This window comes from Erpetoichthys calabaricus, chromosome 9 (assembly GCF_900747795.2).
Source record: "Erpetoichthys calabaricus chromosome 9, fErpCal1.3, whole genome shotgun sequence".
Taxonomy (NCBI): Eukaryota; Metazoa; Chordata; class Cladistia; order Polypteriformes; family Polypteridae; genus Erpetoichthys; species Erpetoichthys calabaricus.
Window position 1 is genome coordinate 195368748 of NC_041402.2, and position 12760 is coordinate 195381507.

The following is a 12760-nucleotide window of genomic DNA, read 5'->3' on the forward strand; positions in this document are numbered from 1 at the left end:
TGCGGGCGAGCAGTGAAAGGGGCTGTTTGGTTTTCTGTGAGTGACCAAGCGGCAAACCAGAATGTGCCCACGTTTAGCGCTGGCACGATCGTCTTTCAGACCCCTGAACTCTAGGAAATGTACAAATGCTTAGACGTTGCCCAGAAGAGCAGAGCTCACCCTGCCCTGCCCGTGCCCAGGACCACCAAAATGCTTTCCCACATTCCGTCTTGAAGTTGGACAAGCGCCGATCGCAGAAAACCCCGAGTGTGCCAGACTTTGGCCAAGCAGCTCTCTGTCGAGTATTACACCACATTGCCAAAAGTATTGGGACGCCTGCCTTTACACACACGTGAACTTTCATGACACCCCCTTCTTAATGTGGAGTCGGCCCACCCTTTACAGCTCTGACAGCTTCAGCTCTTCTGGGAAGGCCCTCCACAAGGGGCAGCAGTTGGCTCACAGTCTCCACTCCAATTCATCCCAAAGGTGGTCTGTCGGGTTGAGGTCAGGGTCTGTGCATAACCCCCCCAACTCGCTCCTCCATTTCTTTACAGATGGCGGCCATCCCCAAACTTGAAATTGTCCAAAATGGCTTCATATGTTGAAGTGTTAAGAGTTCTTTTCACTGGAACTAAGGGGGCCGAGGCCACCCCCACTCCATAATCCCCCCTCCACCAAACTTTACACTTGGCACAGTGCAGTGAGGCAGGTCCCACCAAACCCAGACTGGTCCATCAGTGATTTGTTACTGCAGAGGAGACGTCTGCGCTGCTCTCGAGTCCTGTGGCGTTATGGTGGGCTTTACATCACTGCATCCCACTCTTTGCATCCCACTTGGTGATGTCAGGCTTGGCTGCAGCTGCTCGGCCATGGAGACCCCATTCATCCCATGATGCACTGCACTATTCTTGAGCTTTTGGGGGTCTGTAGCTGTGGACTCTGCACAAAGTTGGTGATTTCTGCCCACCTCAGTATGCGCTGTCCTTGTTTGGTGGCCTACCACTTGGTGGCCGAGTTGCTGTTGTTCTCATTTGCTTCCATTTTATTATAAGACCACTAACAGTTGGCCGTGGAATATTTAGTAGATAGATAGATAGATAGATAGATAGATAGATAGATAGATAGATAGATAGATAGATAGATAGATAGATAGATAGATAGATAGGGAGGACATTTCACGAATGGCACAGGTGGCATCCTATCACGGTGCCAGGCTTGAATTCCCTGAGCCCCTGAGAGCGACCCACTGCAGTCTGCATGCCAAGGTGTTTGATGTTACACACCTGTGGCCATGTCAGGGATTGGCACACCTGAATTCAATGATTTGGGGTGGGGGGGGGTCCCAATACCTTTGGCAATGATAGTGCAGTAAACCCCAACTGTACCAGGCCGTAGCCAAGCAGCTCTCCTTCAAGTATTACCTACCAGCTGAAATACCCGCCGTTGCCCAGAAGGAAAATAAAGTTTTTCTTTTAATTGTTTGAGAAAATTATATTTAAAAAAAAAAAAACTTTAAAAATAAAAATTAACAAACAATGACGACTCACTAATGTGCTTGTCTTGTATGTATGTTATCATCCAGATGACATCAACTTGACTTAATAGCAAAAGCAACAGGTGGGCACAGTGGTGGTGGCACTCAAACATACAGAATGCTGGCAGTCACCTCCAGGTCGCCCTCTGGTGGTTGTTCTGAGTGTCAACTGGATGATCATGAGATCACCCCCACCATACCCAGAAGGTTGGCTTCACCCCGCGGTATTTTTAGTCGACCAATGAGAAACGTGGCACCAAGTATCATGAAAGTCGCTCCAGCTGTTCAGAAGTGAAACTGAAACACACACACACACACACACACACACACACACACACACACACACACACACATTGACTTTTATATACAGTATAGAGATTTAGGAGTGTTGAGCTGATATTGAACTAAAGCTTCCAGAATTTTCCTTTAGTGTTCCTTTATTCTGTTTGGAGTCACCGCCGTGTGGCACCTTTATGTATATTGTGAGGTCAGTAATGGCTGCAGTCTCCAACAAACCTCATCCCAGGGTGCATGCGCCCCCTGCTGGATACGCACAGCCAGACTCCTGCCCTTTTATTCAGGTGGATGAACACCACTGGATAAAGAGAGTGGTCCACAAAGAGGAGCGGAGGTGGGCACCCTTAGGCACTCGGACTGTCAGGACAGGCGGCAGATTCAAGTTTTACTGTGCGATGTTCATGCAGGCTGAGCTCAGCAACAGGGATGCCATCTTACCTCACGCCACTCACTTGTCATCCTCATCTGACTCCCTGCCTCTGATCGGCCCCACCGGTGTTTCCCACCCTAATTTGCGCAGTTCTCTGTTCTATCCATTGTGCCCACTTGACAGGCCCTCTCCCCAACTTGCGCCCGTCCACATCCTGCCACCATTATCTCCAGTCCTCAGCTCATTTTCACCAAGGAGGGAGGGTTAGGGGGGCACTGGAGCCTTCAGGGGTGGTTTGGGGGGGATACCTGACCTTGACTTATGAAATACTGGTGGGGTCCCAGCTTGCTAAGGAAAATACAAAATACCCAGGCCTGTGGTGATTAACCCTTACTATACTAGCGTGCACCAAGACATAAGGCTTATTTTCCTAAATGCAACTTTAAGAATATGAGGGGTTACCCTAAAATAACTGGAATCTGTACCTGGGGCACAATCTCGACTTAGTTGTGAATTTTGCTGCCGGGTGTGGCACACTTACAGTATTCTGTGCCAGCCTACCAAGTGGCGCTGCTCTGTACTGTTTGCCATTCAGTGTTGGTGTTTCTTGGCGCTTATTAAACGTGTTCTGCGGTTTTTGTGATCATAAAGAGCAGCGAGTCTGCGCTCAGTTTTGTTTTCTCTAACGCTGAGACCGTAGTGACGCTTGAAACGGCCTTTAAAGAGGGAGCTTTACGTAAAACACCAGTCTACAAGTGGGTTTCACGTTTCAAATGAGGGGAAATGTCACCCGAAGACCAACCGAGATCTGGCCGACCTTCCACTTAGGAATGACGAAAATCTGGAAAAAGTTCGCAATGCGATTTACAAAGAGCGTCGGACTATAGAAGAGATTTCTGAATTGACTCGTGTGTCTCGGAGTTCTCGCCACCTTCCCTACTCGCCTGATCTTTTGCTCCGTGTGACTTTTTCTTGCTCCCCGCAAATGAAATAAGAACTCAAAGGAAAGCGTTTGTGTCCCGTGGAGGAAGTCAAAGAAAAGAAAAATGGCTTCAGGCCTTGAACAAACGCTCCTCAAAAATGTTTCCACCAGTCGGACAACTGTTGGGACAAGTGAATTCATTCTGAAGGAGACGAATAGTAAAAACGATTAAAACAACCATTTTTCCAATTCCAGTTATTTTTGGGTTCCCCCCTCATATACTTTTCTATATGACCTGCCCCCCCTGTCATAGGTCAAGAGTCCCGTCTTCAATTCGTAGGCCCAGCCCTGTGTGAACATCCACGACACGGGACAGCCACAAGAGAAGAGCAGAAACTATCAAGAGGAGGTGGGCACACAGAATGGAGAGCAGGGCACCAGCCACGGAGTTGAGGGGTCAAAGTGTAGGGGCCACCCTAACAAAACAGCATCAGCTCCACACCCACAATCCCCTCTGCCATCTGACTCACCATAGTGGTCTGCATCTGCGCCTCCATGAACTGTAGGACCCTCCTGCGAATGTCCGTCCCGACTGGGAAACTCACCTGAGAAAGAAATAAATAAATAATTGGGGTGACGGTCAGCGTCCTAACAGCAGGGAGCGGCGCCAGCCACCACCTGCTTATCTTCACATCAGCAGCTAATAAAAGGTGCCATCTATGAAGGAAACGGCCAAGACGTACCTCAGAGGTGTCGCAGGTTTCTTTTTCAGCCATGTCTGTGGGAGGAAGAGGAGAGGGAGAATTGTGAGACACGGACACGGGCACAACCCACAGAGAAATCTCCATTCTGCTAGTGAAATGGAGGACAGCAGGACGGCACGTACCCACCACAGGACTGGCGCTCCTTCACACGGACCCCTCTGCAGTTTCTTTGATCGTGTAATGAAGTTGGCCCTGCTGGGCGCCTGCCAGCTGCCATAAACAAGTGTTCGACTAACCCAGTCTGTCACCTCTCCTGGCCTTCATGCTGTGAAGTCTTTCACGTCTCAGCACTGTGACACTCCATAATGCAGTGGATGTTCCTGGCCACCCTGTCACTGCTTATTGATTTGATTCAAAGTGCAAAATGTGTCACCTAACAGAGCAGGGGGCCGTCACAAACACAGAGCTGGCGCGAGGCCATTAAGATGCCAGGCGCTCCTGTGCTCACTTGCCATCTTCTTGTCCAAGCTTTCTGTGCATCCTCATCCCTTGTCACATGCAATGCTGGCACTCGCTGTGACATCTCCTGTCCTCTCTCTGTGACACACACACACACACACACTCTGAGTTTCTTACTCTGCAGATTGTGTTTTTCTGTCCTCCCGGCCATCGGACTTTACTTTATTCTTTATTATTTATTGTTGCCTAACCTTATTCATTTATTTTTTTTAATAAACGTCTCTCTCTTTGTCTTGTAAAGCACTGTGCGCTGCGCCACTTGTATGAAAATGTGCTCCAGAAACGCGTGTTGTTGTCGTCGTATCTGCGCTCACTTGGCGGCCGCTCCTCACCGCACTCTCACACACTCACCGGACTCCTCTTGCCCTTTCGTTTGTTTCTCTCTATCTGACGTTGACACACATGGAGCTCCTGCTCAATCCAGTCCAGGAACGAAGACCCCTTCAGCACCCCGTGGGGGGGGTCCCAGTGGGTCTGCTCACGTCAGACCTTCAACATTTTCACAGACCCCGGCCCACTCTTCAAACTTCTCTCTCCCGCACTGACGACTTTCTCCCCGTTCTCATCCACCGATTCCTCTTTCTCTTTCCTCGTCACACACAGCAAGTTCACTTTTCTCCGGGGCGGACGCTCTAACGACACTCCGACTTCTCTCACTCCTGACCCCAGCCCCTGCTATTTGTTCTCACACGTTGATTTCTCTTTCCTTCTCCTCGTACACACTGAGCACTTACTCTCTGTTTTTTCACGCCATCTTGCCTTTCTTTGGCACTGACCCTGTCCGCTTACTCCTGATTTCTCATCATCTCCCCGTTTCTGTTACGGACTCTTCATCCTCGTGTGGCTGAGTTTGTTTGTTTTATTGTGAACATTCTCAAAACTATATTTTTTTATACTGAAATTTTTCTGTTTTATATATTGTGAATTTTGTTTAATGTGAATGTAATCATTGTATCTGTTGTATATAGTTCTTATTTGTCTGTTGTAGCAGGGGGGGCTTTAATTAATGTAACACCCATAGGACGCACATGTGACGTACAGCAGGCTCCTGGCAAAAGCTGGAGGACGCTTTTGCAGGTAAGGTGCTTCTCAATGCTCTCCGTCTCTTGTATAAGCTGACAAGTTTTAAATGAGTGTTTTTCTGTCTGAAACTGAGTGGAAACATCACACCACGTGGTTGTTGATGTGTTTTGAGGGTCTGTTGTCACTTTTGGTCGGCAGAAGTGGATTTTAAAAGTGTTTGGTTTAGCGGAGATCCAACCTCATTGGTATTTTGTTTGGCTTGCTACAGGAGACAGAGAGCGCCTGACGTTACATGTGCTGACTGTGCCCTTTACTGCTTGTCTTGTAGAAAAAAGTGGATGACGCTTTTGTAGAATAAACGGCAGAATTTGGGTATTGCTGTGTCTGTCTTCTTCCAAATCACCAGCAGCCATTCTAAAGCCGCTACACTCGCACTTCTCTCACTTTTCTTTTTCTTATGCACACTGACTTTGCTTTCTCCAATAGTGATACACACTAATTCTGCTTCTTATATCTGCTGCTGATACCAGCATAGGAGAGACATCCCCACCCATAATTACAACAGCGCAGGTGAGCAGAGAGCTGAGGAGACTTTGTGCCAGCAAAGCAGCAGGTCCAGATGGAGTATCTCCACGACTGCTGAAGGTCTGTTCACTGGAGTTGGGGAGTCCTCTACAGCACAACTTCAACCTGAGCCTGGAACAGGGGAGAGTCCCGAGGCTTTGGAAAACATCTTGCATCACCCCAGTCCCAAAGGTATCACATCCTAGTGAGCTGAACGACTTCCGGCCTGTCACTCTGACGTCAACATGTGATGAAGGCCATGGAGCGGCTGCTGCTTCACCATCTAAGGCCATAGGTCCACCACGCCCTCGACCCTCTGCAGTTCGCATACCAGGAAAAGGTGGCAGCGGAGGATGCCATCATCTACATGCTACACCAATCCCTCTCCCACTTGGACAGAGGCAGTGGTGCAGTAAGAATTATGTTTCTGGACTTCTCTAGCTCCTTCAACACAATCCAACCTCTGCTCCTCAGGGACAAGCTGACAGAGATGGGAGTAGATTCATACCTGGTGACATGGATCGTGGACTATCTTACAGACAGACCTCAGTATGTGCGTCTCAGGAACTGCAGGTCCGACATTGTGGTCAGCAACACAGGAGCGCCACAGGGGACTGTACTTTCTCTGGTCCTGTTCAGCCATCGGACTTCCAATGCAACTCAGAGTCCTGCCACGCGCAAAAGTTCGCTGATGACACTGCTATCGTGGGCTGCATCAGGAATGGGCTGGAGGAGGAGTATAGGAACATCATCAAGGACTTTGTTAAATGGTGCGACTCAAACCACCTACACCTGAACACCAGCAAAACCAAAGAGTTGGTGGTGGATTTTAGGAGGCCCAGACCTCTCATGGACCCCATGATCATCAGAGGTGACTGTGTGCAGATGGTGCAGACCTATAAATACCTGGGAGTGCAGCTGGATGATAATTAGACTGGACTGCCAATACTGATGCTATGTGCAAGAGAGGACAGAGCCGACTATACTTCCTTAGAAGGCTGGCGTCCTTCAACATCTGCAATAAGATGCTGCAGATGTTCTATCAGACGGTTGTGGTGAGCGCCCTCTTCTACGCAGTGGTGTGCTGGGGAGGCAGCATAAAGAAGAAGGACGCCTCACGCCTGGACAAACTGGTGAGGAAGGCAGGCTCTATTGTGGGCACGGAGATGGACAGTTTGACATCCGTGGCAGAGCGATGGGCGCTGGGCAGACTCCTGTCAATCATGGAGAATCCACTGCATCCACTGAACAGGATCATCTCCAGACAGAGGAGCAGATTCAGCAACAGACTGCTGTCACCGTCCTGCTCCACTGACAGACTGAGGAGACCCCACACTATGAGACTCTTCAATACCACGGGGGGGGGGGGGGGGGGGGGGGTAAACATTAATATTATTTAAAGTTATTGTCTGTTATACCTGCATTGTTATCACTCTTTAATTTAATACTGTTCTTTATCAGTATGCTGGTGCTGGAGTATGGGAATTATTAATAAAGTATCTATCTATCTAATTACTTTCTCAAGTGATTTCTCGGAGTCCTCAGGCACACAGACTTCCCTTTTTCTTTCAGTGTCACTCATGGTCTCCTTATCCCTGTACTCCTCCTTCTCTACTCCTGACACACACGGACTGCTTTCTGTTTTGCTCTCATACGTTGGCTTCTCTTTTGGCTTCCCCTGGCACTGACCCTCACTTACCTTGGACTCCTATATGCCCGTCTGCTCTTCTTTCTCCAGTCCTGACACACACCGCCTGCTCAAGTTTTGTTCTCTTACACTGGCACTGCCACTCTTCGTCTTCCTACTCCTGTTTCTCATAAACACGGACTTCCATTTCTCTGGCAGTGGCACGCAGTGGCCACTTCTTATCGAGCTGTGATTTGTGCCCCTCTCTCCTGTCACACACACTTGGCTGTCACACTCTGCCCGTTCACTGACATCCCCCCCCCCCCCCCTTATTGTCACACAGCCCGCCGACTTCTCCTTCTCTCCATGCACACGTACAGTTTGTTCGCCGTCCTCTCCCCTTGTTCACACACACCCTCTTGCTGCCCTTCCCAGTCCCTGCTAGCGATACGCCTCGGGCTGACAGGGGAGTCGGATGTTTGGCCAGTCAGGTGGCCATCCGTGGGACTTCCGACTGGAGTCCTTGGGGAGGCCACTGGCCGGCAGGTCAGCCCGGACACGCACGCGGTCAATGCACAAGTTTCTCGGGAGCGGCTGCTGGGCACCGCACAGGCTGGAAGTCGCCGTTGGGCTGCAGTTCAGCTCACGGCCCCTTGCCCGCTTTCTCTGTCTCCCGCGCTACGCTCGTGCCTCTGGCGGCAGATGACGTCCCTTCACCCGGCGGCCCCTCGTCACTCCGCCCGTACCTGTTAATGTCGTCACGGTTGTCACTGTCGCTGTGCTTGTTGTTCTGGACCTGCTGCTCCCCGACCCCAATTCCACGCGCACGGGACCTCACTGGCGTTGGCGTTGCCCATTGGTCGTGGCGCTGCCTGTCACGCCTCAGCCTGATGACGTACTTCCGCCAAGGTCACTTCCGGTCGTGTGGGCCGTGCGCCTTTACTTTTATTTCGTGACAAGGACAAGCGGTTTTCCTACCGGAGGCTCGAGCAGGTAAGCGCTCTCCCTTTCGCCGGTTTACGCCAGCTGTTTATTCTTTTTACTAATCCAGCGGTTATTCTTTTTGTGTTTTTAGCCTCGAGGTGCCGTAGTGATGGGTTTGCTGTCGGAATTGGCGCGCGGCGTGTTCAGGGGCGCCGACCGGGTGGCAGAATTCACCACCAAGCGTGGGCATCGCACCTTCTTCAGGAACCGTGGCGCCCGGCGTACCGGAGTGCTGCTGTCAAGCGGCAAGTTCATCACCTACCGGGAAATGGTGCCCGAATTCGTGGTGCCCTCTCTGCAGGGCTTCCGACTAAAGCCTTACGTGTCTTACTGCGCGTCCAAAGGAACCGAGGCGCCCATGACGGCCAAGAGGCTCTTCGATGAAGTGGTCGCCCCGCAGATTGAGAAGGACGTCAAGGACAAAACTTTCGACCCCAACCATCTGGAGAAGTACGGCTTTGAGCCGACGCAGGACGGCAAGTTATTTCAGCTGCACCCTAAGAATTATGTGAGGTAGCGGCGGAGCGAGAAGACCCCGAGCTCTTGTGGCGCCTGCCGAGCTGCTCGCACAAACTTTGTTGTTTTTTTTTCTTTCTTCATTGAGTTGGATGTTTGGTTTTGTACAGAAATTAAAAGTTTTAATTTGCAACTGCCCGCTTGTGTTGAGGTAACATTCGCCATTCTGTGCCGGTGTTAACTTTTTATGTTGCACTTCAAACAGACGATTGTAAATACTTTATAAAAAAGCGAAGAAAAAGAACAACGGCGGAGTTCAACTGAGGGGTCCGGCGCGACGTTTTTATTTTTAATACTCGTTGATGCTGTGCAGCCTCCAGGCCGGCCATCGCTTGTGGTCCTGGCTCGAGACACGCGACTGGCCCGTTAACGATGCTGGCCATGGCCGAACCCTACACAACTTGAGCCCTCCTGGCGCCCCGACCTGTAGCTGCAGCTTTTCATCTCAACCAGTTTAGGCAGTCAGTGGGGTACCGGCGGTCTTCCCTTGTCCATTGATTTGCTTAGCAGGTGCTTTTATTCAAAGCGACTTACAAGAAGTCAAGATAACTGAGCAAACGTCAGTTTAGGAACAACCAGGACAGGACAAGGGGGCAAAATTCAAGGACCACACGTGAAGAACTCTCAACAAGATATAAAGTTCTAGCTATCTATGTCTGCAGTGGGAATTGTGACTCTTTAAATAAATGTGTGTGTGTGTAGTCTGAACACACACCACAATGACTAAAAAGAAAACAGACCCCTGACGGGTGGTCCGAGTGACAGCGAGGTGTTCTGCCGTTTATTAATGGAGCCCCGCTACAGTTTAGTGACACACTTGTGCTGAATAAAAAATCCAAGAGTTAAACTCCCCAACGGCTAAAATGAGTGGGCCAGAAAATAACAAACTAGTGGGGTCTTCATAAACACACTGGGGGAGCCTGCAGCTCATTCCGCCAGCTGGCCAGTAAGGACAGGGGACAATTAGGTGGGCAGATTGACCTGGCTGTGTGTGTGTGTGTTTGGGTAATTTAGGGCACCCTATTTTTGTTTCAAAAGCTGTGCAAGGGGCTCAATTTTTTTTTTTTTTTTTACAGCCCACTGTCACTGCAACGGGGCATTAGGACAAATACATGGATGGGTAGCCTAACCTTACTGTGGGCACTTGTGTGATTTTGGACCACCACAGGATAAGCGCCCCTCTACTGGCATCACCAACACCTCAATCCAAGCTTCTCCTAGGTCAGGGGTGGGCAAAGTTGGTCCTGGGGGGGCGCAGCGGCTACAGGTTTTTGTTCCAACCTGTTGCTTAATTAGAAAACAAAGCCTGTGAATAATTGGATTTCATGGCATGTTGGTGTTTTAACTCTGCGATGTCCGCTCATTCTCAGATCTGAGGAGATCGTCCAATACAGACGAGTGATTCTCAGCCCTTCACTTTCCTTCCAAGTATTTAATTCAACTAACTAGTGCATGAGAAGTAAATGGAGAAGGCTGGGTTCTTGTGTCACGTCCATCTTATTGGTAATAAGGAGCCATTAAAAACTGATAATACGGCTGTTTAAGACTAAGAAAAAGTAACAAGGGTTCAAAAACTCAACGAGCGAGATAACCAAAATGAAGCAGAGTGCCACTTGAGCAATAAGTGGAACAGAAAACTGTGGCCCTCCAGGAACAACTCTGCCCACCCCGTGACGTAGGAATATTTTGTATACATTATGTCCGCTCAGAGCTGGAGAGTTAAAGATGTGGGACGAGGATTAGAAACTGAGGACATTAGGGGGTCGGGACGGGTGGGAGACAGTCAGGGAGGCGAGATGGCATTGGTTTGGAGAGATGCCAGGTATACTGAGAGAAGGGATGGCACTGCCAGGTAAGAGGAGAAGAGGAAGGCCTAAGAGATGGTTTATGGATGTGGTGGAGGTGACAGAGAAGATGACGAGGACAGGAAAAGATGATCTGCTGTAGTGACCCCTAACAGGAGCAGCTGAAAGAGGAAGAGGACGCACACTTGTGTATATTGCTATTATAGATGGTGGACTGTGGGCCAAGTCACACACATCAAGTTTCTGTCTCTTTTCCCAGTCTGATTGTGTTTTTCCGCGGTTGTCTCTTATGTACGTCTGTGTAAGCCTGGCACTGTCTTTGTGTAGTCCGTGAGTTTGACTGCTGCTCTCCAATAGTCCACTGAATTAAATAGATAAATATACCGTATCTACACCAACACCGCTGCACAGCCATTTCAAAACATTCGTTTAAAAGTCGTGTTACTTTATAACCTACTGAATCAGGACCAGGGTCATACAGTGGTGGCTGGAGACAATCCCAGCTGGCATAGGGCGCAAGGCCCATCAGAGGGCACACACACTTGGGCCCATTAAGTGTTGCCAATTCACTTAACCTGCATGTCTTTGGACAATGGGTGGAAACCCCCCGGACACAGGAAGAACATGCAAACAGGACCTTGGACATAAACTGTGGTCTCCTTAATGCCAGGAAGCACTGGTGCCACCCATATTTAAAATTAACCCCCAGGATTTGTGGTGGGATTTCAAATGTGACTCGTGCCAGGGGCTGGAAGAGACCCCAAGGTTTACTTCGCTGCAGGACCACTGAGGTCACATGTGATGCCACAGCTACGGTTTAGGGTTAACGGGCCTGTAATTATTAGAATAGGAGAAATGAGATCTAAAGTCTGTGGTGGTCCCTGGTCAGCTGGTGCCTGTCCCCATGTGGCACTGTAATTTTGTCTGCATGGCAGTGGGCATTTCCTTCTGTCCTGGCACAATGTGACGTAATGCGCTTCCTAGGTGGTGCTTTTGTTATTGATTTCTATTTTTAATGCAGTGTGGTGGGTGATGCCCGCCTCCTTCTGGTTATTTAGGGGATCTGAAGAAGACCAGAATAGCTCAGGTGCTCCTTTTCTTCTTCTCGCCTGCGCCCAGCAATTTTTCCATTGACTTGATGGCCCCTCCAACGGCAAAGGGCCGAGTCCGCCACTCCAAGACAGGGAGTCGAGTTTCACGTCCGCGGGTGCGTCGCCACAGTCAGATATTTGACGTCCGATGAGGGGATGTCCAATGATTGTCTTCACTCTTGTGCTCATTTAGTTTGGGTGGGCTGTACGGCTTTCCCGGTGGTCGAGTTTCAGCCTTCATCACTCGGCTTCTCTTGTTTTCTAGGAGTAAACACGGCTGCTGTCGTCTCGTTTTACACCAACGAAGAGCAGCAGGGCAGGGTGGGCTTCAAACACATTACGGGGACTGAAGTGTGTTTAAGTTCTAAAATTGACAGCCACGTGTTAAGAAGGAGCAGGATTCTAAATTGTCATTGACATTTAGTGAGCATTTTAAGGTGTGTGACGCTGTATCATCATCATCATCGGCAGGTGCTCTACGCTGTTATTTACTAATTTTAGTAAATAAAATAATAAATTAGTGCAATAACTAACGGCTGCACTCGAGACCCCAACACTGCAGCCTTTCAGCCCTGTTTGTCCCCCCACTCCCTGCTAATTCTCATATTAGGATAAAATTAACAAAGAAATGGAAACCACAAAGACAAAGAGAGTTAAGCACTTAGAGTGGTGGCATGAGTACAGTTCTGCCACCACTGCAATGACAATGACAAACGAGCAGCTAATTCAAAAGTGACATTGGCTGATAGGGAAAACGAGTCACTGGCTTGAGAAACTGGGGGCCACAGGGGGTGCCAGACAGACCTGAACTTGAGAGGACCC

The 12760-nt window shown here is 49.5% G+C and overlaps 2 protein-coding genes across 3 annotated transcripts in view; one reads left to right on the forward strand and one right to left on the reverse strand.

The window, feature by feature from the left end:
* pnpla7b (patatin-like phospholipase domain containing 7b) overlaps positions 1 to 3883 on the reverse strand; it is a 57402-nt gene extending 53519 nt beyond the window's left edge. For both annotated transcript variants that reach the window (XR_007935900.1, XM_028808758.2), the window contains exons 1-2: positions 3849 to 3883; positions 3636 to 3710 (exon numbers count right to left, since the gene is read on the reverse strand). Coding sequence is in view for 1 of the 2 variants with exons in the window: in XM_028808758.2 (XP_028664591.2) it covers positions 3636 to 3710; positions 3849 to 3881 (108 nt within the window). In the remaining variant the exon portion in view is untranslated. The remainder of the gene's footprint in view (positions 1 to 3635; positions 3711 to 3848) is intronic.
* A 4518-nt stretch (positions 3884 to 8401) lies between these two features.
* mrpl41 (mitochondrial ribosomal protein L41) lies at positions 8402 to 9180 on the forward strand. Its single transcript, XM_028808780.2, has 2 exons — positions 8402 to 8535; positions 8618 to 9180. Exon 2 carries the CDS (start codon positions 8636 to 8638, stop codon positions 9041 to 9043), a length of 408 nt encoding a protein of 135 aa, XP_028664613.1. The 5' UTR covers positions 8402 to 8535; positions 8618 to 8635; the 3' UTR covers positions 9044 to 9180.
* Positions 9181 to 12760: the final 3580 nt, after the last annotated feature.

Bases quoted from the DNA above. Each gene is read 5' to 3' on its own strand.
- mrpl41 (XM_028808780.2), top strand. From the start codon at position 8,636: ATGGGTTTGCTGTCGGAATTGGCGCGCGGCGTGTTCAGGGGCGCCGAC.